Here is a 21268-nt window from a genome sequence, read left to right as displayed (position 1 = left end):
ACCTTCACTGTAACTCACCTATTTGGTTTCTCATTTAATTTTACTGGAGATGGGATTTACATTGCCTGTCCTCCATAACAAGTCTCTGTCACATGCCGCCCATACCTTCTGCTTCCACTGCTCCAAAAGATTGGAAAATAGACATTAAAACCCTCATAAAATCAATTGTAAAGAATAGCCATTTTGGAATTTTATATACTCTCTGAATATTCATCCTCTTGAAATCTGCCCTTATACCTCAACTCCTCCCCCCACCTGTTATGAACCCCTGAAATTAGCTAGTTTTCACAGGTTTCAAAAGAAGATAAAAACTGTCTGCAATATGCAGTCCCTCATACTTCTGCTCTTTCTTTTAGTTGTTAAAGCAGCAATTGTCCAAATCTGACCTGAAGTTTAGTGCTTGTCAGACCCTGTTTGCCTGTGCCTGTACCAGTGGTGGTGGTGGGGGTGCCTTTTTGCTCCAGCCAGCCGCCCCATATTCACGAGGAAAGGGAAACTACAAAAAATTACAGCTGTAGCTGCAGACTTCCTTCCTACCTAGAAGAATAAGTATAGATGGGTTATTCTTTTGCCTGATATGAGTTCTATGATAGTGCTAAATAAATTGCCTTTTGTCACACTCTAGACTGGTTTGTCAGTCAGTCTTGTTACCAACTGCTAACTGATATTCTGATGAACTTCTTAAAGCACAGGAAAGACAATTAATGCTTTCAGAGAACATGATTCTGAGAACAGTTTGGCATTATTACCTTTTTTTAAATTCAGGATTTTAAGTAACCAAAAATTCACAATGTACATTGATGTATTGACATTGTATAGTGCAAAGAGTATATTGGAATCTGTGCTTCGTTATGTTACTTTTTTAACTTGTCCATACAGTTTATATGTCAAGGGGAGGTATACTCCCAAGTAACACTGCATACCCTGAGTGGTTACACCTGTGAGATATACTAAACAATCGGATATACGAATAGGTTCACACTCTGCACTCATACTCAAAACAACTATTACTTCGACTATAAACACTAACTTATGGAGGGGAACATAGTGTGATTTCATAACCATAGGTAGTACTGTACCGAGTAATGTTACATGAAATATATATTATGTGTATATATACTGTTCTTAATATACCAATAAAATTTTTTTTTTTAAATGTTAGCATAGAAATAAAGAACAGAATGTAGTCCTACAATCTCTGGTCTGCTTCATTTAAAAACAAAGTCTGATGCATAATTGGAAATGCACACAAGAGTACAAGAAAAATAGCCAGTGTTTTTCCCCCTTCAAATGTAGCACAATCTTGAATCAAGTATTGTAATTATTTTTGAAGTGTGGTAGCTAGAAAGCACTGATGCCTTGGATTTTTTCTCTCTCCCCCCTTTAAATCAGATATTCTTGTGCAGGAGTTTGTAAAGTTTGGATCATTGGACACTTATTTGAAGAAAAATAAAAATTCTATAACCATCTTGTGGAAACTGGAAGTTGCCAAGCAGCTAGCAATGGCCATGCACTTTCTGGTAAGTCACTTACTGTCTTTGTGTAATTCCAAAGCAAAAAGCCTGAGTTGTTTTTTGTGGGTGCCCCCCACTCCCACTCCTGTAAGTGGCTTTCTTATAGTAAAGAATGTAGACCATTTTAATAAACACCTGATTTTCAGAACAGGAAATACTTATCTGATATCTTGTGGTATGCAGAGACAATATTAATGTTGCTGTTGAACATGTGTAGGAAATGTCTGTTGTTTTTTGTTTGTGGGGATACTTTATTTTTGTCATATTTAAAAATACAAAGATATCCAAGATTTGAACTTCATCTGTGGTGAATGCATACAATGTAAATTATCTACCAATTGTAAACCGATTTATCCATGAGCATGCATTCTATCTGTAGCCCATAACTGTGGGACTTCAACACAGAAGCAAGGCATTGCTCCATAGGAGTAGAGGCTGATACTTCATGTGTGGATGGAGTATGCAGAGTGCTCCTGATACTGCAAACAGTAGGCAGACCCTGTTTGCTCAGTATGCACAGTGGAGGCCTCTGACTTCCCAGCTACAGAGTTCTCATTTATAGCCGGGATTTAGGCTGTGGTCCTGACTGCATTTATTTCTACTAGAAGAAGAAACTCTTTCATGCTTTAGTGTCTGATATTTTTATAGTGTTACAGAGGCTTGAATTGGCAAATGATTTGTGTTGGAGGGGGGGGAAACCTAAATAAAACTATTTGTTTTTATCAGGAAGATAAGAACCTTGTTCATGGAAACGTATGTGCAAAAAATATTTTGCTTATCAGAGAAGAAGATAGGAAGTCGGGGAACCTTCCTTTTATCAAGCTTAGTGATCCTGGTATCAGCATTACAGTGTTGCCGAAAGACAGTAAGTCTCTGATTCTGCCATTTCAGTGGTTAACTTGCTGCCTTGAAAATGTCACTATGTGATTATCTGCATTCTCTTATTGTTCTGATATTTCATTCCAGTCAGCTGCACTGTTTTGGAAGCCCTAAAATAAATAATAAAATAAGCTAGGTAGCATGAACTCATGTACTTAATTTTTAGAGCATCAACATTTTCTAAGATAAGTACTGGAAATTGAACTAAAGTTCCAAATAGATTATCTAAGCCTATGCATGTTGGAAGAATTGGACAGCAGACAGCAGCAATAGTATCACAAGAGAGAGAGAGATTTGCCAAGGGCTTTAAGATGATCCAAGTCCAACACTCAAAATATATTTGTCACATTAGGAAGGCACGCTTTGAGACCTTTAGTTATACAAGGTAAAATCTGGTCTCTATTCACCTACAATATTTCTGTTGATTTCCCAGGACTGAGATTTCCAATAACATATAGACTTTTAATCAAGACAACACACCTTTCTTCTTTGCCTCCTTTTTAAAAATTTTAACAGTCTACACAAATCAGAAGGTATAGATGGCAGATTCTAAAACCTTGCATTAAAACTGGGCTACTTTAATTCTCCCTTCAGTCTTAAAAGCACAACTTCAAGATAAATGCATTAAAGTGAGATAGCTTCTTATGTGCTGAACAAATGTCCTTATGGCAGAGAATGGAGAAGAGAATGCAGTAGAAGACAGACAGTTTTCAACATGAAATATTTGGAATGGTTTTGAAAAACAGTCTATCCCAGGCACTAAGGCTCCTGGAAATGTTACGTTTGCAGTCTCCTAATACACGACTTTCTTTTTAGATTTAATGAGATTCACTTGGAAGAAGCAACAACACAGAATCAATACTTTGGTTATAATCCAATGCAGTCCACTCCATGCTCAAGGCGATTCTCTATTATTTGCTATAATCAGAAGAATTTTTTCTGGATGTAATGAGGAGTGTCCTTGTGTATCTGCAGAACATTTTCCCTAGCAAAATAGAATTGAAAGCCTCTGTATACTTAGCGCTATTCTATATGTGAGCTTTTGTAAATTGCTTTCTGTAGGCCAGCAATTATTTTTTTGTCACTTAAAAGTATTTAGATAGCTCGCCTTGGTCACGGAGACTTAAGGTGGATTAAAAAATACAGTAGTAAAGAAATTATTTCAGTAATGAGTAACCTTATTTGTCTGCCCGATTACCTAGTTCTTCTTGAGAGAATACCCTGGGTTCCACCTGAATGCATTGAAAACCCCAAGCAGCTGAGTTTGGCTACAGACAAATGGAGCTTTGGGACCACTCTGTGGGAGATTTGCAGCGGGGGAGACAAGCCTCTTAGTGCACTGGATTCTCAGAGAGTAAGAGCAAAGTGTTTAACATGTTGATCTTGCAGTATTTGCGGTGATGTTACGAATGCAATAGCATCCATTTGCAGTTTCTTTATTTGCTTCTGACCTTCACCAGGTTTAATTTTATGGAAAGAATTCTTGGCCTGCTAGAGGTGTAATATTGCACTCCTTCTTGCACTTTCCCAATCAGACGCAACTGGAGCCACTTAACAAGTTCCCATGTTTTTCATTACAGAGCAGCTTTTTTTCTTTTGTATTTGTATTTCAGAAAAAAATTAAACAAAACCACGGAAGCTGCAGTTTGGTGAAGGTGTAGCAAGTTGCAAGAGACCAGTAGCTCCTTAAAGACTAACAACATTTGTGGCAGTGTATGAGCTTTCGTGAGTCAGTGCTCACTTCTTCAGGTATCAGAACACTGACTCACAAAAGGTCATACCCTGTCACCCAGGATCAGCTGGGGTGGCACCACCTTGGCTGGGGATGGCTGGCTCCTAAACTGAGCTGCAAGAGGAGCCAGCCCAGGAGCGGCGGGGGTTGCAGGGAGCTCTGAGCAACTCTATGGCTTGGAGAACTCCAAAGGCATTTAAAGGTCTTGCAGTCCCTTTAAACAGCTTCTTGGTGAACTTGCCAGCCTAGGATTAGCTGGGGTGACAAGAGCTGAGATCTGTGCACTGCCTTGGCTGAGGCTGGCTGGCTCCTCTTGCTCTGCCTTCCTGGCCAATCCTTTGCTGGCTCCTCTTGCAGCTCGGTTGAAACCAGAGCTGAGATCTGTGCACTGCCTTGGCTGAGGCTGGCTGGCTCCTCTTGCTCTGCCTTCCTGGCCAATCCTTTGCTGGCTCCTCTTGCAGCTCGGTTGAAGCCTTGCTGCAAGAGGAGCCAGCCAGCCCCAGCCAAGGTTGCATGGAACTCTGAGCTCCCGCTATCCCAACCGATCCTGGGCTGGCAAATTCACCTGGAAGGCATTTAAAGGGACTGTGAGCCCTTTAAATGCATTTGGAGTTCTCCAAGCTGTAGAGTTGCATGGTTTGGAGAAGGCATTTAAAGGGACTATGATCCCTTTAAATGCCTCTTTTCCTCCAGATTTCAGTGGAGGATGGGGGCATCTTCTTTGGGGGCCCATAGAATTGGACTTCCTTGTCCAGTCTTTTTAAGACTTGGGGTTTGAGGAGAGAGGCACCCACAGCTATGCTGCAAATTTGGTGCTTCTGCCTCAAAAAACAGGGCCCCCGGAGCCACAGATACTCCCGGATCGATTCTCCGTTATATCCTATGGGGACCATTATTTTGAATGGTCCCCATAGGGTATAATGGAGCAAAAAGAAATTCGGGTTTCCTGAATATTTCCCGAATATGATACTGTTTATTGGGATTCAGGAATATCGGAAAATACCGATATTTTTCGGGCTTATATGAACCCCAAAAATACTGAGGTTGGGGGTTTTTTTGTTTTTGTTTTTTGCATACCCCTATCAGACACTGAGTGGATCCTTACTTTGCATTCCTTTTATGTCAGCAGGGCCAAGGGATCTACCCCTCCAGCATAGAATCGGCATTCAAGGGCTTGAATGAGCCAATTTCCTCTCCTCTCTCCTCCAGAAAACAAGAAATGTTGAAGGCGGTTTAGTGTCAATTTTAATTGCCCTCAATATTTAACTGCCCTCAACATTCCATGTCTTCTAGAAGAATGAGCATGCTTACCCCTCATCAGGCCATTTCAGTTTTTCCCCAGTTTAAAAATAATATTTTTCTGCCTACCTGGGAATCCCCTCACAGTACACAGAAAATCCTATCTTGCCTGCAGGTCACCCTGTTCCACTACCTTCCGAATAGATATTCAGCTGCCCTCAATATTTGATGTCTCTTAGTGCAATAAATATGCTCAGCCCTCATCAGGCAATATTGAGGATCCCCCCTTGCCTACTTTCGAGATATTCCCAGACAACAAATTGTCCTTTGCTAAGGCAAACTGACCGGAGCTGCGGTGGCTCAAGTGGTTAAGACGCTGAACTGCAGGCTGTGGAAGGTCAGTAGTTCAGCAGTTCAAGACCCGGGTGCTGCAAGACGGGGTGAGCTCCTGTCTCTAGTTCCAGCTCCTGCCAACCTAGCAGTTCGAAAGCAAGAAATTGCAAGTAGATAAATAGGGACCACTTCGGTGGGAAGGTAACAGCGTTCCGTGCGCCTTGGTGTTTAGTCATGCCGGCCACATGACCACGGAAACGTCTTCGGACAGCGCTGGCTCTTCGGCTTTGTAACGGAGATGAGCACCGCAACCCTAGAGTCGGATTCGACTGGCTTTCGAGCAAGGGAACCTTTACCTTTAATTATGTAACATTCAGATCTGCTGAACTTTGGCTCTTGTCCCTCACCTGTGATTTCTCCGGTTTTGGTAGCAGCTTGTACCTTCAGGCACAATTGTGGGTACCCATGTGTCTCCACCGTACACTAACCTATTCATGGCTGACTTGGAGCAGTACTTCCTCAGCTCCTACCCACTAAAACCTCCTGTACTTAAAGTTTATCAATAACTCTGGACATACGGGTGGGATGCTCTCAAGATTCCACCAGAACTTCAACAACTCTTTAGCAACACTTGGGCAACTCTTCAACAACACTTCAGCAACTTTCACCACACTATCAATCTGAGCGTAGACCAGCCCACACCACAGGTCTGTTAACCCCCCAAACCATTACCATCTTGAGCAGTGCATTATCTTATAGCCAAGCACTAGTTTACAACAGTATTTATTTTTGTACCTTGGATGTGGCCTCATACCTGGAAGACTTACAGCAGGCAGTCTTGGAGTTACAGTATCCACCCAGTGAAGTGAAATAATGAATCAATAAAACGGACTGGTACCCAGAAATAACCTTTTACAAGACAGGCCCCAAATAGATCACAGAACACTACTTGTTGTCACCTGCAGCTCAGCCCAGTCCAGTGCATGATCAGTTAACTCTGATCCATCTTTCACTGCTCTTGGGTGCCAGCTTTTCCTTGCTTGCAGACAGCCTGCTAATCTAAGACAGCTTCTAACCAACAAAAATGGACCACTTAACTGAGACATTAACTTAGGGACCAGACCCTGCAGCAAACAAGATGCCAGCTTTCTCTCCAGACACACTGAGGCAATACCGCTACAGGACCTAATAACATCAGCTGTACCACCTTGGCCTCATCCTCCAAGTTCATGTGTCTGCAGTGTGTTTTTGATCTCTATATAGGAGAAACAGTGAGTCCCTACTTCAAAGAGTAAATGGACACAAATCTGGCATTAAAAAAATCACAGTATTCAGAAACTAGTGGGAGAACCTCTCAGCCTACTGGAACATTCTGTTTATGACCTGAAAGTTACAATTCTTCGACAAAAAACCTTCAGAGGGGGACTCCAGTGGGAAGAGGCTGAACTGGGATTTGTTCAAAGTTTTCAGTAGTTTGGATCCCACAAATCTGTTCTTCTAACAGTGGCACTTCCCTTCAGTGCAAGCAGTCTTCTCCAGTGCAGGAGGCTCTTCTGCCCTATATATGTTTTTTTTTACAGTATTGTTGAAGAGCTTCTATGTTAGGCCTCTTTGACTTGTGAGAACTTTTCCTGGAAAACTCAGATTGAAGTGGTTTGGAGAACAGGCAGAGCATCCCCTGCTGTGCCCTACGTGTTGCTTGCAGTGTCGCCGTCAAAAGCTCAACAAAATCCCTCACCCACCCCGTTGCTGAAAGCATATTGTATGTTGTTCCAAAGCTGTTCATAATTTGTTTTAAAACTATTTTTTAATAATCCTTATACCATCTTGAATTCTAGAAACTGCAGTTTTATGAAGACCGACACCAGCTTCCTGCTCCAAATTGGACAGAACTGGCCAATCTAATAAATAACTGTATGGATTATGAGCCAGACTTCAGGCCTTCATTCAGAGCAATTATACGTGACCTGAACAGTTTGTTCACTCCAGGTATGTTAGCAGAGAAGAGGTAATAGGGTTTAGATGGCTGTCTCTTTCTCTTATGTTCTTATGTTCTTAATAGGGTTTAGATGGCTGTCTCTCAGTTTGATATAAAAATGCATTCTGTGTTATCTAGACAAAGGGTCGCCAGGGAGGAGGTGTCATTTAGTAGCCATTCACCCTGATTGCCTAGTCAGAGAGCTGGTGTAGCAGTAAGCTAAGAGCCCATACTTTGAATCATGAGAGGGATGGCAGGAAGGGTCAGTTCTTAGTTCTTCTTACACACCCATGGAAATGGCGATTGCCACTTCAGGGTTAGGAAGCAATTCTCTCCAAGCTAGTTTGGCCAGGGATCCTGGAGGGGGTTTTTGCCTTTCCTAATGACATTTCCTAATACCTGTATTTATTCCATTGCTTTGCCCAACATTTTAAAGGGTCTCACTAGTTTATGATGATTGAGCGGGGTGTGCTTCCCATTCATGCAAAGAAAATTCAGATGGCAGATTTGTAGACCTTAAACTACAGTGGCAGTGCCACCAAGACTCCCCCTTCTAATTGTTTTAATTCGGCTATATGCCAGCTCTGTCTCCTCAGCCCATTTACTTGTTAAGTGACACAAGCACTTTTGCAAGCACATCTTTGTTGTATGAATAAATTACATTATTATCTCAAATTCTGTATGTGTTCATAAACATAATAAGTAAAGCAGCCTTGTAACGGGACTTCCAGAATGCACTGGGTTGCTGTTCAGGAATAACTTAACAACAGTATGACGGAAAGCTAGAATATATTGCATTTATGCGATCATTTCTCTCCCCCCCCCCCAATAAAATCATTTCTTTTGATGGTGAGAGCAAAATGAGCTGTCTGCTGTTAGCCATCAATTATTTGATTGGATATTATGGAGAACTTGGCTGAACAGTATTTTTTTCTTTTTTTTCTTCTTTCTTGTGTTTCCCCCAAGATTATGAACTATTGACAGAAAATGACATGTTGCCAAATATGAGAACTGGCGCACTTGGATTTTCTGGTGCTTTCGAAAGCAGGGACCCAACCCATTTTGAAGAGAGACACCTCAAGTTCTTACAACAGCTTGGCAAGGTAGGAAGCTTAGATGTGCAGCCTTGCAGAGGCATGCGGCTCTAAAGGCTATTGGGGCTAGGTACACTGTAAAGCTACGTACGTGTTCATAATTTTAAAGTAATTAACAGTTTGTACATTTATTTCTGTTTGATGTTGCTACTGTTCTTTACTGTATCACCTCCTTAGTACAGTGATTGGGAGATGGGAGGAATGCCATGGGAGGAATGCCTAGCAACCCAGACAGTGCCCTATGGACAAAACCCCCAGACTGGTCCATGTTGAGTCCATGGGGATGAGATACCTGCGTGCATAACTGGCTCATCATCATAGTGAGATTTGGGAAGAGATGACTTAATGGGAAGAATGTGATGTGGGCTTTTAATTTGCCTGTTCTAATGCTGATAATTTAGCACATGTTGTGCATCTTACCATCACTGCATCTTCTGATCTGCCTAGTCTACAGCCCTGGGAGCTCGAAACCTTCCCTGAGTCTGCTGTGCCAGAATCTTTTCTTTTTATTGTGAGCCTTTGGCTTGCATGGCTTAGAGTGTGTTTGCATTTCAGTGCCTGTTGCTTTCCTGGCTCTGTTTTTAATGTGCATTTTGCTTTCCCTGCACTTAAATATACATTGTGTTCCTATGGGCTATGCAGGCTCCTGTCCAGAACTGCAGAAACAGGAGGTTGAATGGACTGTGTTTGCTTGAATGGCTGCAATAATGCAGGCCTAGTAGTTGATCACTGGTTCTAGGAAAACAACCTGTCAGGTGTGCTGCTGTATGTACTTGGTGGATAGGTCTGTTAATTTGTTTTGCAGGGTAATTTTGGCAGTGTGGAGATGTGCCGATATGACCCACTGCAGGACAATACAGGGGAAGTGGTGGCTGTTAAAAAGCTGCAGCACAGCACAGAAGAACATTTGCGGGACTTTGAAAGAGAAATCGAAATTCTCAAATCCTTACAACATGACAACATTGTCAAGTACAAAGGAGTCTGTTACAGCGCTGGTAAGCTGCATGTTTAATAGCTGTCCTTGGTTAATATTATTTATAGAGTCTTTTCATAATTTGTGAATTGCTCCCTGTCAGCATGAATCATTAAATGTAGAACATTAGAGGCAGACATTTCCTGTATTACAGTTGGTATACAATTTTAAATTTCACAGTCTTCCACTGTGATTTTTTAAAAAATGAGTGTTATCATAGTGAAAGTCTGTGAAATTTGTCTATATAATTCCCAAAGCAATTAACCAAATCATTATTTTTTGCTTCATTTATACTACGCCTTTCTCCTCAGTGGGGACCCAAAGTGGCATACATCATTCTCCTCCCCTTCACAACAACACTGTGAGGTAGTTTAGGCTGAGAGTGTGTGACTGGTCCAAGGTCACCCAGCAAGCTTCCACAGTGGAGAGGGGATTCAAATGTGGGTCTTCCAGATCCTAGGCTACCCCTCTAACTGCTACACCACACTGGTGCACTTTTTCACTCTCTCTTTCTCCCCCTTGCCCCCCATTTGATTTAAATATGTATTTTAGTTACTAATCTACTACCAATAGCATCACAAATTTGTCATAGCTTGAAATCAATGGACGTGTTCAAAGTAAAGGAAAACAACCGTATGTACTCTTCTAATGGGTTGGATCCAAACTACTCTTTCCTACCAGTGGAAATACAAAAGTGGGGAGTAATTTCTAAATGTTTCTAAATGTTTCCTCTTCCACTGTAGACCCCACACACACACTGCAGCCTATGCCATTCCTAGTGGCCCCTACTCTCAAGAGCACTTTTCAGGGGGCTATAGAAAGGGAGGAGATCTGCATGAGGTCTTTTTCTTTTGATACAGTCTTTTAAGACAAAGGGTGATTTTTTTTAAACTGCATTTTTGGGATTGTTGCACATGGCAGTATCGTCACAGCTCTGAGTATTACAAATGTGGGAGAGGATCAGTGGAACTAACTACAGTATTGTTCTGGAATACAGGCAGAGTAAGGCAACAGAGCTAGATTACAGTCAAGAGTCCCGTCCAGGGGTCATACCAGTTTAGCAGTAGTCAGAGTTCATAGGTTCTTTACGAAAGCAGAGTCAAGGCAGTTCAAGGTCGTTGGACAGCAAGGTTCAGACAAATCCAAAAAGCAGAGTCAAGGGTCAAGGAGACAGGCAGTGTCCAGGGTTGTGATAAGTTGCTTCTAGGGGTGTGCAAAAAAAAAAAAAAGCCGGAAAGTAAATCAGACCCAAAAAATATCAGTAAGTGCTGAATTTCCCCAGTCCAATACTGGTAAGGTATTCAGATTGGGGAAATATTCGGTATTGCTGAATATGTTCAGGGCTGATTTACACCACTAGAGGGAAAGGAGGCATGTTAAAATGCCTTCTTTCCCCTTGGTAGCCCCTACAGATTTCCCTGTCAATTGTACTTTCCACTAATTAGCTGAGAGTGAAGTTGACAAGGGAAAGCCTCTCTCTGCCTTCCCTTCTCTAGCTGAGGTGTCCTAGCTGGCGAAGGGCAGGCAGGGAACCCAGGCACGTTTCTTTCCCTCCCCAATGTCTGGATCTGTGTTTGGCTATAACCGAATGCACACCCCTAGTTGCTTCCACAATCTGCAGTTCTTCAGATCTGATTTATATAGGCATTCCTTATCAAGCCTGATTTACAGCCGTCTGCTTGGAAGTGCTCCTGCACTTACTCAGAACTGTTATCATTAAGCAGCTGGTGCTGAGCCAAGAAGCAAGCACTTTGCGTGTCCTTAAGTCTTGCTGGAGCTTTCCCCTTCACTGGTCAATTAAGGAAGGGGAGCCTGGTGGGCTACTTTCCTGCAGTTGTGCTTTGTCAGCTACTTCAGAGCTGGGTGGGTCAAGGTCAGCTGCTGGCAATGAATCTTGAGGTTCCTGTATCTCTAATTCACTAACTTTAGCTGGTTCAGAGCTGGCTGCATGTGGCTCCTCAACTCCTGAGGAGTCTTCAGCCACACTGGACTCAGGCTGGTGAAGCTGGCCCATGACAAGTATAACGTTTTCTTCACCTTTCCTCCTATATAATTAAAATCCAGACTGGGGAGAAATTAATGTGCTATTTCTTGCCTATTCCTTCACCTTTCAGTCGCTTTGTTTCTGGAGCATACAGAATTTAAGTAGTTTGTTTGCCTTTCCCCTAATCCTGGCCAATGTTCAGCTAGAAATGTCTGTCATTATGTTTAGAAAACATGTCCTGCCTTTTCTACTAAAAATGTGTCACTCAAGCAGCTTTAGGGGAATAGGCTGTACTTACCTATCTCCTTTTAGTGGCTGATTGCATAATGAAAGTCAAAAAAAGAGCTTCCCTTTAGCATGCATTCACATTTTCTTGAAAAGTGCATTATTAAGACTGAAGTTTATTTTGCCTTCCTCTGAAACTAGAAGTAAATGCTAGAAGTAAAACCATCTGATCAAGCTACTGCAATCCTTTATGTTAATAGAAATGCTCGACTGATTAGCATAATAGGCCACACCCAACAGCAGAAACTCATTAGCATATTAGGCCACATCCCTGACAGCACATCTTATTAACATATTAGGCCACACCCCATGCCTTCCCTTGGCTTGCCTGGGCGCCCCGTGGCTGGGAAGGCACAGGGAGGCATTGAAATGCCTCCCCAATCCTTCCAGGGGACCCCCTGAGCCGCCCGCCTCGGAGTCACCGGGAGGGGTCGCTCTCCAGGCCTTCCCTCTGTAGCCACGCACGCAGAGGTTTTGGCTGTAGTGGGCGTGGCCAGCTCTGAAGCCAGCCGGAACTCCGTTCCTGTGTGTTCCTGCCCAAAAATAGCCCTGCCTTTATGTTAATAGAAATGCTCATGAAATGTAATAAAAGTCATTCAGGCATAATGGGCTTAGACTGGAAAACTTGTACATGGGATTCAACTGTTGTAAGATGACAGATTCCATCAAAGAAGAATCTTTTGATGAAGAAACTGCAGTTTTAAAAAGTGAAGTGAAAGCTGCACTCAAAGCAATTGGGTGAAACAGATCACCAGAAGCAGAGATTGCAAACACTCAACCCTACAGTCCAATTCTGAAAGAAGTGGACAGCAAAGATGGCAGTGACTATCGGACCATCACATTATTTTTTGACACAAGTAAAGTGATGCTCAAAGCTTTACAATAAAGACTGTTACCATATATGGCACTAGAGGTCATATTGTGAATTTACGTTGGTTACTAGGGCAGAAGAATCTTTTGATGAAGAATCTGCAGTTTTAGAAAGTGAAGTGAAAGCTGCACTCAAAGCAATTGGGTGAAACAGATCACCAGAAGCAGAGATTGCAAACACTCAATCCTACAGTCCAATTCCGAAAAAAGTGGCCACTAAAGATGGCAGCGACTATCGGACCATCACATTAATTTTTGACAGAAGTTACCATATATGGCACTAGAGGTCATATTGTGAATTTTTGTTGGTTACTAGGGCATACCAGAGAATTTCAGAAGAAAATGTTCGTGTTTTATAGATTACAGCAAAGCTTTCACCTGTGTGGATCAAAGGTATGGATTGTTCTAAAAGAAATGAGTGTGCCACAGCATCTTATTGTTTTGATGCACAGCCTGTACTCTGGACAAGAGGCCTACTGTTAGGACAGAATACGGAAAAACAGAATAGTTTCCAGTTAGCAAAGATGTCAGACAAGGATGTATATTATCTCCCTATATGTTCAATCTGTAGGCAGAATATGAGGAAAACTGGATTAGATTTACATGAAAGTGGAGTGAAAATTGGTGGAAATATTTTTTATTTATTTCAAAAACACCAAAAGAAGTATAAGAAGGGAAAAACTCAATATCCAGCAACTAAATATAATTTTTTAAAAAAGAAACACAATTGTTGTCTGGATGCTATGAGTTCTAAGGCCCTCAATCCACTGAGTTACCAGAGGTGGGCATTTATCTCTCCGATGCTGTAATATGAATCTTTCAACTGTAGTAAGGGCATGGAGAGTCTATTTTCGTTGACTGTTGGTTCGCCTCCAAGGGATGGGCAGATAGTCTAAAAGTACATAAGTGGAAGGAACATTAACAGTTTGAGATAAGCAGATGACTGGCAGAATACAGTAAAGACTTGAAATGGCTACTGATGACAATCAAAGGACAAATGTCAAAGAAGGATTACAGTTGAACACTAAGAAGACAACAGTAATGACTACTGAGAAATTACACACTTTTAAGGTTGACAATGAAGACATTGAAATTGTTAAAGAGTTTCTATTTCTTGGCTCCATCGAAAGGGAGACAGCAACCAAGAAACCAGGAGACAGAGACTTGGAAGGGCAGCCATGAAAAAAGATCCTTAAGTTCAAGGAAGTATTGCTGGAGACCAAGATCAGAATAATTCATACTATGGTATTCCCCTTTACTATGTATAGATGTGAAAGTCAGACAGTGAAGAAAGCTGACTGGAAGAAAATTGATTCATTTCAAATATGTTGGAGGAAAGTTTTACTGAGACCACAGTCCGCCAAAAAACACTTGGGTTCTATATTAAATCAAGCCTGAATTCTCCCTAGAAGCTAAAATGACTAAACTGAGCTTATCATGCTTTGGTCACTTCATGAAAAGACAAGTCTCACTGGAAAAGACAGTAATGCTAGGAATAGTTGAAGGCAGCAAGAAATGAGGAAGACCCAACCTATGATGGATTGACTCAGTCAAGGAAGCCACGGCCTTCAGTCTGCAGGACCTGAACAAGGCCATTCATGATAGGATGTTTTGGAGGTCATTAATTCCTAGGGTCACCCTAAGTCAGAAGTGACTTGATGGTACTCAACACACTCGCAGTGCAATCCCACACAAGGTTACACTAGTCTAAGCCTATTGAAACCAATAGTAGGTAAGTAAAGTTGCACAGTAGATCTTCATAAGATTGTACTGTTAGTGTTGCTTGTGTTAACCTAGGAACATGAAATGCCTCTGGCCCTACTGACCTCATTGTTGGAATGATTCAAGATATGTGCTTACTGGCCAAATGGCAAACTGATAGATCTTGAGAATTTGTTGAAATACAGCAGTAGAATATTCACCATAAATTAATAATAATCATGCCAGTTTTGGCTTTGTTGCTGCTCTGTAGAAGAATTTCAAAGCTTTTATGTGAAGGAATCACTACATATCATAACTTTTCAATATTTTCTTTTTAAAATATTTAAAGTGTGTGTTTGACACTTTTAAAAAATATTTTTAAACCTTATATTTTTTATTTTTAAACTGACAAAATTACAACGAACTGTGAAGATTAAATACAGATTTCAACCAGAATACAACAATGAATGTAACAACAAACAGAATTATAACATTTCATAAACAAATTAATAAAACACAAAGTCTGCATATCTAGTAGGTAAGGCATAAACATCATTTTCAACCATTGTAACATAAGTGAAGAATGGAAACCATTTTTCCTCAAAGCAGGAGTTTTTTGAAGGGTTTTCTGCATTTAGCAGTTGAAAAGCTAATTTATCGATTACTATGATGTCCCATAGTTTTTTGTTGTTTTTTTTAATCCCCTGCAAGCAGGGTAGCTTTATTATTTTTTTGTTACACCTAAACATTACAGAAAAGAAAAAAGGGGAGGGAAAAGTTACCCCAGGATAAAGGACAGCAAATAAAAACCCACACTATGACTAAAATCCCAAGAGAGAGGGTTGTTAACAGTTAGTATTCTGTTAGTATTCAAAATTAAAGAGTTTTTCGTTTAAGTCAATGTATTCGGAAATTAGTAAGTCCATGTTAGTGTCTTCTCCGTCATCTTCTGTGTGTGCAAAGAGTTCTTTCATCTTCATCTCTGTTTGCAAATTTCAAGTCTCCAAAGAGTTACTTTGGTCTTCTAAGCCGCAAATCATATGTCTCTTTGGCCTCGCCACCTGTTGCTCCTTGGTCGTCGTCCCTGTCTTCTATGATGACTGCTCCGCCCTCTCCTTCTTGCTGTTCTTCCTCCTTCGATCCGAAAAACCGCTTCAACCATTCTTCTGCTTTAAAAAACGAGTCAATTTTTTCCCTTTTGTCTCTGTATTTAAACACGACACCCTCCAGGAAATTCCAAGAATACAAGACGGGGACCCGCGATACTTGCGGGGGGGGGAGAAGAGCTCCGTCTCCTCCATCCCCCCCCCTTCTCCCCCTTTGCCGGGCTCAGCGGCGGCGAGGCCGGTCCTCCCCCCGCCCGGCCGGCTGGCTCAGAGGAGGAGGCGGCGGCGAGGTCAGCTACAGAGCATTCCGTGCGCATGCGCATGGAACGCTCTTGCACCTTCGGGGGGATTTAAACATCCCCCCCGATTTTTTTTCTACTTTTAGCATTTTTGTGCACACGTGGGGACTGGCCCACGTGTGCACAAACCTCCCCTCCCCCCCAAGTGCCCCCGGAGCGCTGATTTAGCGATCCGCACTCCGGGGGCAACTTGGCTATTAGATATATTCCAAGAATATGGAATTTGATTGATCTGCAATGTTGAAATCAGCTCTTTGTAGGCTTTTCTTTTCTCATGAACCTCGAATGGAACATCTTTTAAGACTCTGATAGTTGCAGTTCCCAGCTGCAGGGGATTAGCTGCTGTTGCATTAAGGATATCATCCCTCATCTGTCTTCGGAGAAACTTAACGACAATTTCACCCGGCAGATGATGTCCCGTAGTTTTGAAAACCATTGTTTAAGAGTTGGGGTCTTTTCTGTTTTCCACAGTTTTGCTATTAACGTTTTTGCTGCAATTAACATTAAAGAGACAAGTTCAGCTTTATAGGAGGTAAATAAATTATTGTCCCAATAGTTGAACAGAATAGATTCTGGAGTGTTCAGAATTGGTTGGCCAATAATGGATCTTTCAAGGACTTAGAGTTGAATAGTTTAGCGGTGTCATATACCACTAGGGGTCATTTCCTGCAGGAGTGCACAGGAGTGGAGCTCTGGCAGTAAAGAGCCCAGGGGGCGAGCACATGCAACAAGCCACACCCCCTGCTCCCAGCAGCCCTCAGTCACAGCAAGAAGCAGCCAGTTAAGTTGCAGAGCCCCCCCGGCCCCCCTGGTTCAAAATAGTCGCAGCACCTTTAAGACCAAGTTTTATTCAGGTACAAGCTTCTCCCTCTTCTGCAAGGACAGATCTGCACGTTCCCCCCCCCCAATAGCTAGGAATCCAAAACAGTCCAGTGGAGCCTAAGCGGTGGGTGTTGCCTTCTGACACACTTCTAGTGATGTCAGGGAGTGTGGCATATGCAAATAAGTTACGCTAATGAGTTATGCTAATGAGATCCTGCACCTCTTTTCTATGAAATGACCCCTGTATACCACCATGTAAACAGTTCGTGGTTTTGGAGTCTAATATTTAATGATTTAGTAGTATATTGTCTGGATTCACAGTCTTTATGCCATGACTGTTGTTGTGATGTAGGTATTTAAGTTCCAATTGAGAGAATGTCCAAATTTGACCATTGTGGCATAGGTCGCATGTGTGAAATTTACCTATTTCTCTCCAGTTCATATATGAATTTACCTCTTTGCCTGAGGGGAACCAACATTGCCCCAGGAAAGCTGCCATAGGTGAAATGTTAGAGGCCAAGAGTCTTCTGTTTCTATCCCATGTATCTATATTTGATTTCAGAAATGGATTAAGGGATATAGATTTAGGTCTTTCTTTAGGTGAATTCCAAAGAACCTCATGTAGAAGTTCTGGATCAATGTAAGATTTCTCAATTTGAATCTAAGCCTTGGATACCTCTGGGGAAACATTAAAAAGTATGTTTTTGAATTTTGATATATATATATTTTAAAGGTCGGAGAAACCTGAAGTTGATAATGGAATATTTACCCTATGGAAGTTTGCGTGACTACATCCAGAAACATAAAGACAGACTGGATCATAAGAAACTCCTTCAGTATGCCTCACAGATATGCAAGGTAATAAATTCTACATACGTTATTAATGCTACTAGGTGTATTTGTCAGGGCTTTTCACTTTGAACTGTGGATGTGTGTATTTATTTATTGAAACATTTATACCCCGTCTTTTCTCATGTTTCAGGACAGTTTACAGTATAAAGCCTGAGTTAATCTGCATTATCAGCAATAGCTTCATCACATGGGGCTTCCAAATTCAACCTACATGTTAGCAGTTAGCTGCCTGGAACGTCAAACACAAATGTATTTAGCTTCAAAAGAGGCAACTTTTTAAAGACAAAGAGATTCGTTCAAAATTAAATTGAGAAGGAGGGTCGGACTTTTCATGATAGTTGGAGACTATTTAAAACCATAATAATAAAAGCTCAGCTGGAGTGTATGCTGCTAATTAGGAAGGGTAGAAGAATACCAAAAAGATTAATGAATAGAGTCAAAGAAGCAAGAAAAGACAAGCAGGCCTTCTTTAGAAAGTGGGAGTCTAGTTCAAATAGGGAAAATGGGGGGGGACCTCTGGTAACAGAAATTGAAGGTGAGGCAAGCAAGAAAGGAATTTGAGGTGCCTATTGCTAGAAGAACAAACAACAACTTATTTAAACTCATCGAAAGCAGGAAAACATCAAGGGAAGTTGTTGGAACATATGACAAAAATCTAAGAGGATTAGTTAGTGGGGAAAGGGAAATCATGGATAAGTGAAATAAATTCTTTGCTTCTGTCTTTGTTGTGGAAAATGTTGGGCAGATACCTGTCTCTGAACAGAATTTCTCAGGGAGGCCATGCAAAGAATTGAGTCAGACAGAGGTATCCAAAGTCGTTCTAGAATTAGTTTGTAAATCAAAAAAAGAACAAGAGTTTTTGATCTGGGGCAGTAAAGTGGTGGGGCTATCCTTTGGAACCTACATTAGCAAAGAGGGCATAGGGACCATCAGTCTATCTTGAGGACATGTTACTTCTGGCAAAACAGCAAGAATACGTCCCCAGGCAGCTGGGTGAGGCATCTTGCATTTTGAAAGGTGAGCTGGTGTTCCTGAAGATATGGGGGATACCAGCAGCAACTACCTTGCTGTGGCTTTGCCCTGTTGGTCAGTCATCCTATCTTCTCCCTGATCATGTACCCTATGGGCATGGCTGTGGGATAGATCTGTTAGAGGGAGGGATGAAGAGGAGGGCAAAATGAGGATAAAAGAGTCTGCTTGGCCTCCAATAAAGGTTCCATTTACTGCTTTTCTAAATGGATGTCACACATTTTTGAAAGAAAGAGATCTAATGAAAAGATAAATCTTTCAGTGTGTTTTATCATTGAGATCAATCAGGAAGCTAGCCTTTCAGTTCCTCTCTGGAACATAATATAATAAGGCTAATATTTATCACTGGCAAAGAACATTAGCTCCCAACGTGGGGTATATGAATGGAGATAGAGGTGTTGTATAAACCAATGGAAACCGGGGGGGGGGGGGAGTGGAGCTCTTGAGTCTGAGCCTTCTTCCACTGACCTTCCAGAACTTAACCTTCCGTAGAGTATCAGAGGGGCTATTTTCTGTGTCAAATGCCAGCTGTATAACAATATGATCAGGTGATCTATAGAGCAAAGTTAAGAGCATTGTTCAGATAATCTTGGCCCCATCTCCTAGCAGCAAATCCAGTGGTGACATCTAGTGGTGGTTTGGTTGATATGAACATTGTTCTTGTCTATATATGTGAAGAGTTCGTACAGAACCACACCAAAGCTCCGCATATCTGAGGCCACAGAAAACTTGTTTTCTGTCAGTGATTCTGGAGTATACCTATAATAATTTGGACATTGGTAGTCCAAATTTGGGAATGCTGCTGCTTTGATACCTTTTCGTGTGGTTTGTTTTCTTTTCTTGATCTGTAAGCATTAATGGGTCATGATACTTTTCTCCACAGCATGAGAAACTTTACCTACTGATCAAGGTCCCAGTCAAAGGCATAGAAGCAGGCTAGGTTTTTTTCTGGCTTTTCTCAGTTGACAGTCCAGTGTTACACCCCAGTCACAAGCATAATTATTTAGAAGCAAGTCCAACTCAATTCAGTGAAGCTTACTCTGAAGTAAATGTGCATAGTTTTGTTTTAACAGCAAAGTGTTATTTTCTGTCCTAAGAATTTTAATAAATGCTTCTTGTGTGAGCATTTTGGTTCAAACTATGTATGAAGCAGCTTTCAGGGGATCCATGAGGATCTCCTGTTGGTGTGTTTTCCTTTTTGTGTTTTGCTTTTGTTACTAAACCAGGGCTATTTTTGGGCAGGAACACACAGGAACGGAGTTCCGGTTGGCTCCTGAGTTGGCCACGCCCAGCAGGAACTCATTAGCATAATAGGCCACACCCAACAGCAGACGCTCATTAGGATTGGCTACATTAGGGGTGTGTGGCCTAACATGCAATCATGCCTTCTACAAAAAAAGCCCTGTGTTTTGACAACAAAGTAAACAGAATAAGAAGCAAAAGGTGAGTGTGGTTGGATGACCACACTTCTGGTAACATGTGGGGTGTGGCCTAATAGGCTAATGAGCTGTGCTGTCAGGGGTGTGGCCTAATATGCTAATGGGTTTCTGCTGTTGGGTATGGCCTATTATGCTAATGAGTTCCTGCTGGGCTTTTTCCACAAAAAAAGCCCTACTAAAGGCAAAAGCAGCTTCGATGGGGAACAGGGAAACCTGAGTCAAATCAGAACTGTGTTCATACATAGGTTAAACGGCTTGTAGTATCTTCCCTCTCTCTTATGCACTGAGTCAGTTAACTTTAATTTCATAACACTATGTTTATATACAGGGAATGGAGTATCTGGGCACAAAAAGATATGTTCACAGAGATCTCGCATCTCGTAACATCTTGGTGGAGAACGAGAACAGAGTTAAAATTGGAGACTTCGGCTTGACAAAAGTTTTGCCTCAAGACAAAGAGTACTACAAAGTAAAGGAGCCAGGCGAGAGCCCTATATTTTGGTAAGTTTCTGTGTGCTGCTTGAATCTAAGCTAATTGATGGGGGAAACTACAGGGGAATTTTGCATGAAAGTTTTGGCCCTTTGAATGGGGATTGAAATGCCTTTACTTCTGCTTAGAAATATAATAAATGCATTCCCATGCAGCTTTTAATAGTCTCTATATTTTCTCTCCTATTCTCTCCCATTTGTATTATAGGTATGCTCCAGAATCACTGACAGACAACAAGTTTTCTGTGGCCTCAGATATGTGGAGCTTTGGTGTGGTTCTGTACGAACTCTTCACATACATAGACAAGAACAAAAGCCCTCCAGCGGTTTGTATATATACGTATGCTTTGCTTCAGTTCTGTTCCAGATTTCTACAATTCAGATCCTCTTGCATTGTTTATTTGATGCTCCGTCTTGTTATGATTGTACTAACTTACCTTGTGTAGTCTAGCTTGAGTTCATTGAGGAATAAGAGATAACATTAGGAGCAGGGGTCATTTCCTGCGTGAGCACACAGGAGTGGAGCTCTGGCAGTAAGGAGCCCAGGGGGCGGGCACATGCAACAAGCCCCGCCCCCTGCTCCCAGCAACCCTCAGTTGGGCCACAAGGAGCAAGAAGCAGCTAGGTAACTTGCAGAGCCCCCCCCCCCC

At 41.7% G+C, this 21268-nt stretch overlaps 1 protein-coding gene across 1 annotated transcript in view; it reads left to right on the top strand.

Annotated features, from left to right (window-relative positions):
- The window catches only part of JAK2 (Janus kinase 2), a 68853-nt gene that overhangs the window by 43721 nt on the left and 3864 nt on the right, over positions 1-21268 (top strand). The window contains exons 13-21 of the mRNA XM_015407460.1: positions 1393-1520; positions 2241-2379; positions 3596-3747; positions 7536-7686; positions 8642-8778; positions 9575-9764; positions 17543-17667; positions 20458-20630; positions 20827-20944. Coding sequence (XP_015262946.1) covers positions 1393-1520; positions 2241-2379; positions 3596-3747; positions 7536-7686; positions 8642-8778; positions 9575-9764; positions 17543-17667; positions 20458-20630; positions 20827-20944 — 1313 coding nt within the window. The remainder of the gene's footprint in view (positions 1-1392; positions 1521-2240; positions 2380-3595; positions 3748-7535; positions 7687-8641; positions 8779-9574; positions 9765-17542; positions 17668-20457; positions 20631-20826; positions 20945-21268) is intronic.

Source organism: Gekko japonicus, unplaced genomic scaffold (assembly GCF_001447785.1).
Source record: "Gekko japonicus isolate JY-2015 unplaced genomic scaffold, Gekko_japonicus_V1.1 scaffold667, whole genome shotgun sequence".
Taxonomy (NCBI): domain Eukaryota; kingdom Metazoa; phylum Chordata; class Lepidosauria; order Squamata; family Gekkonidae; genus Gekko; species Gekko japonicus.
This window is presented reverse-complemented; position numbering and strand designations above follow the sequence as displayed.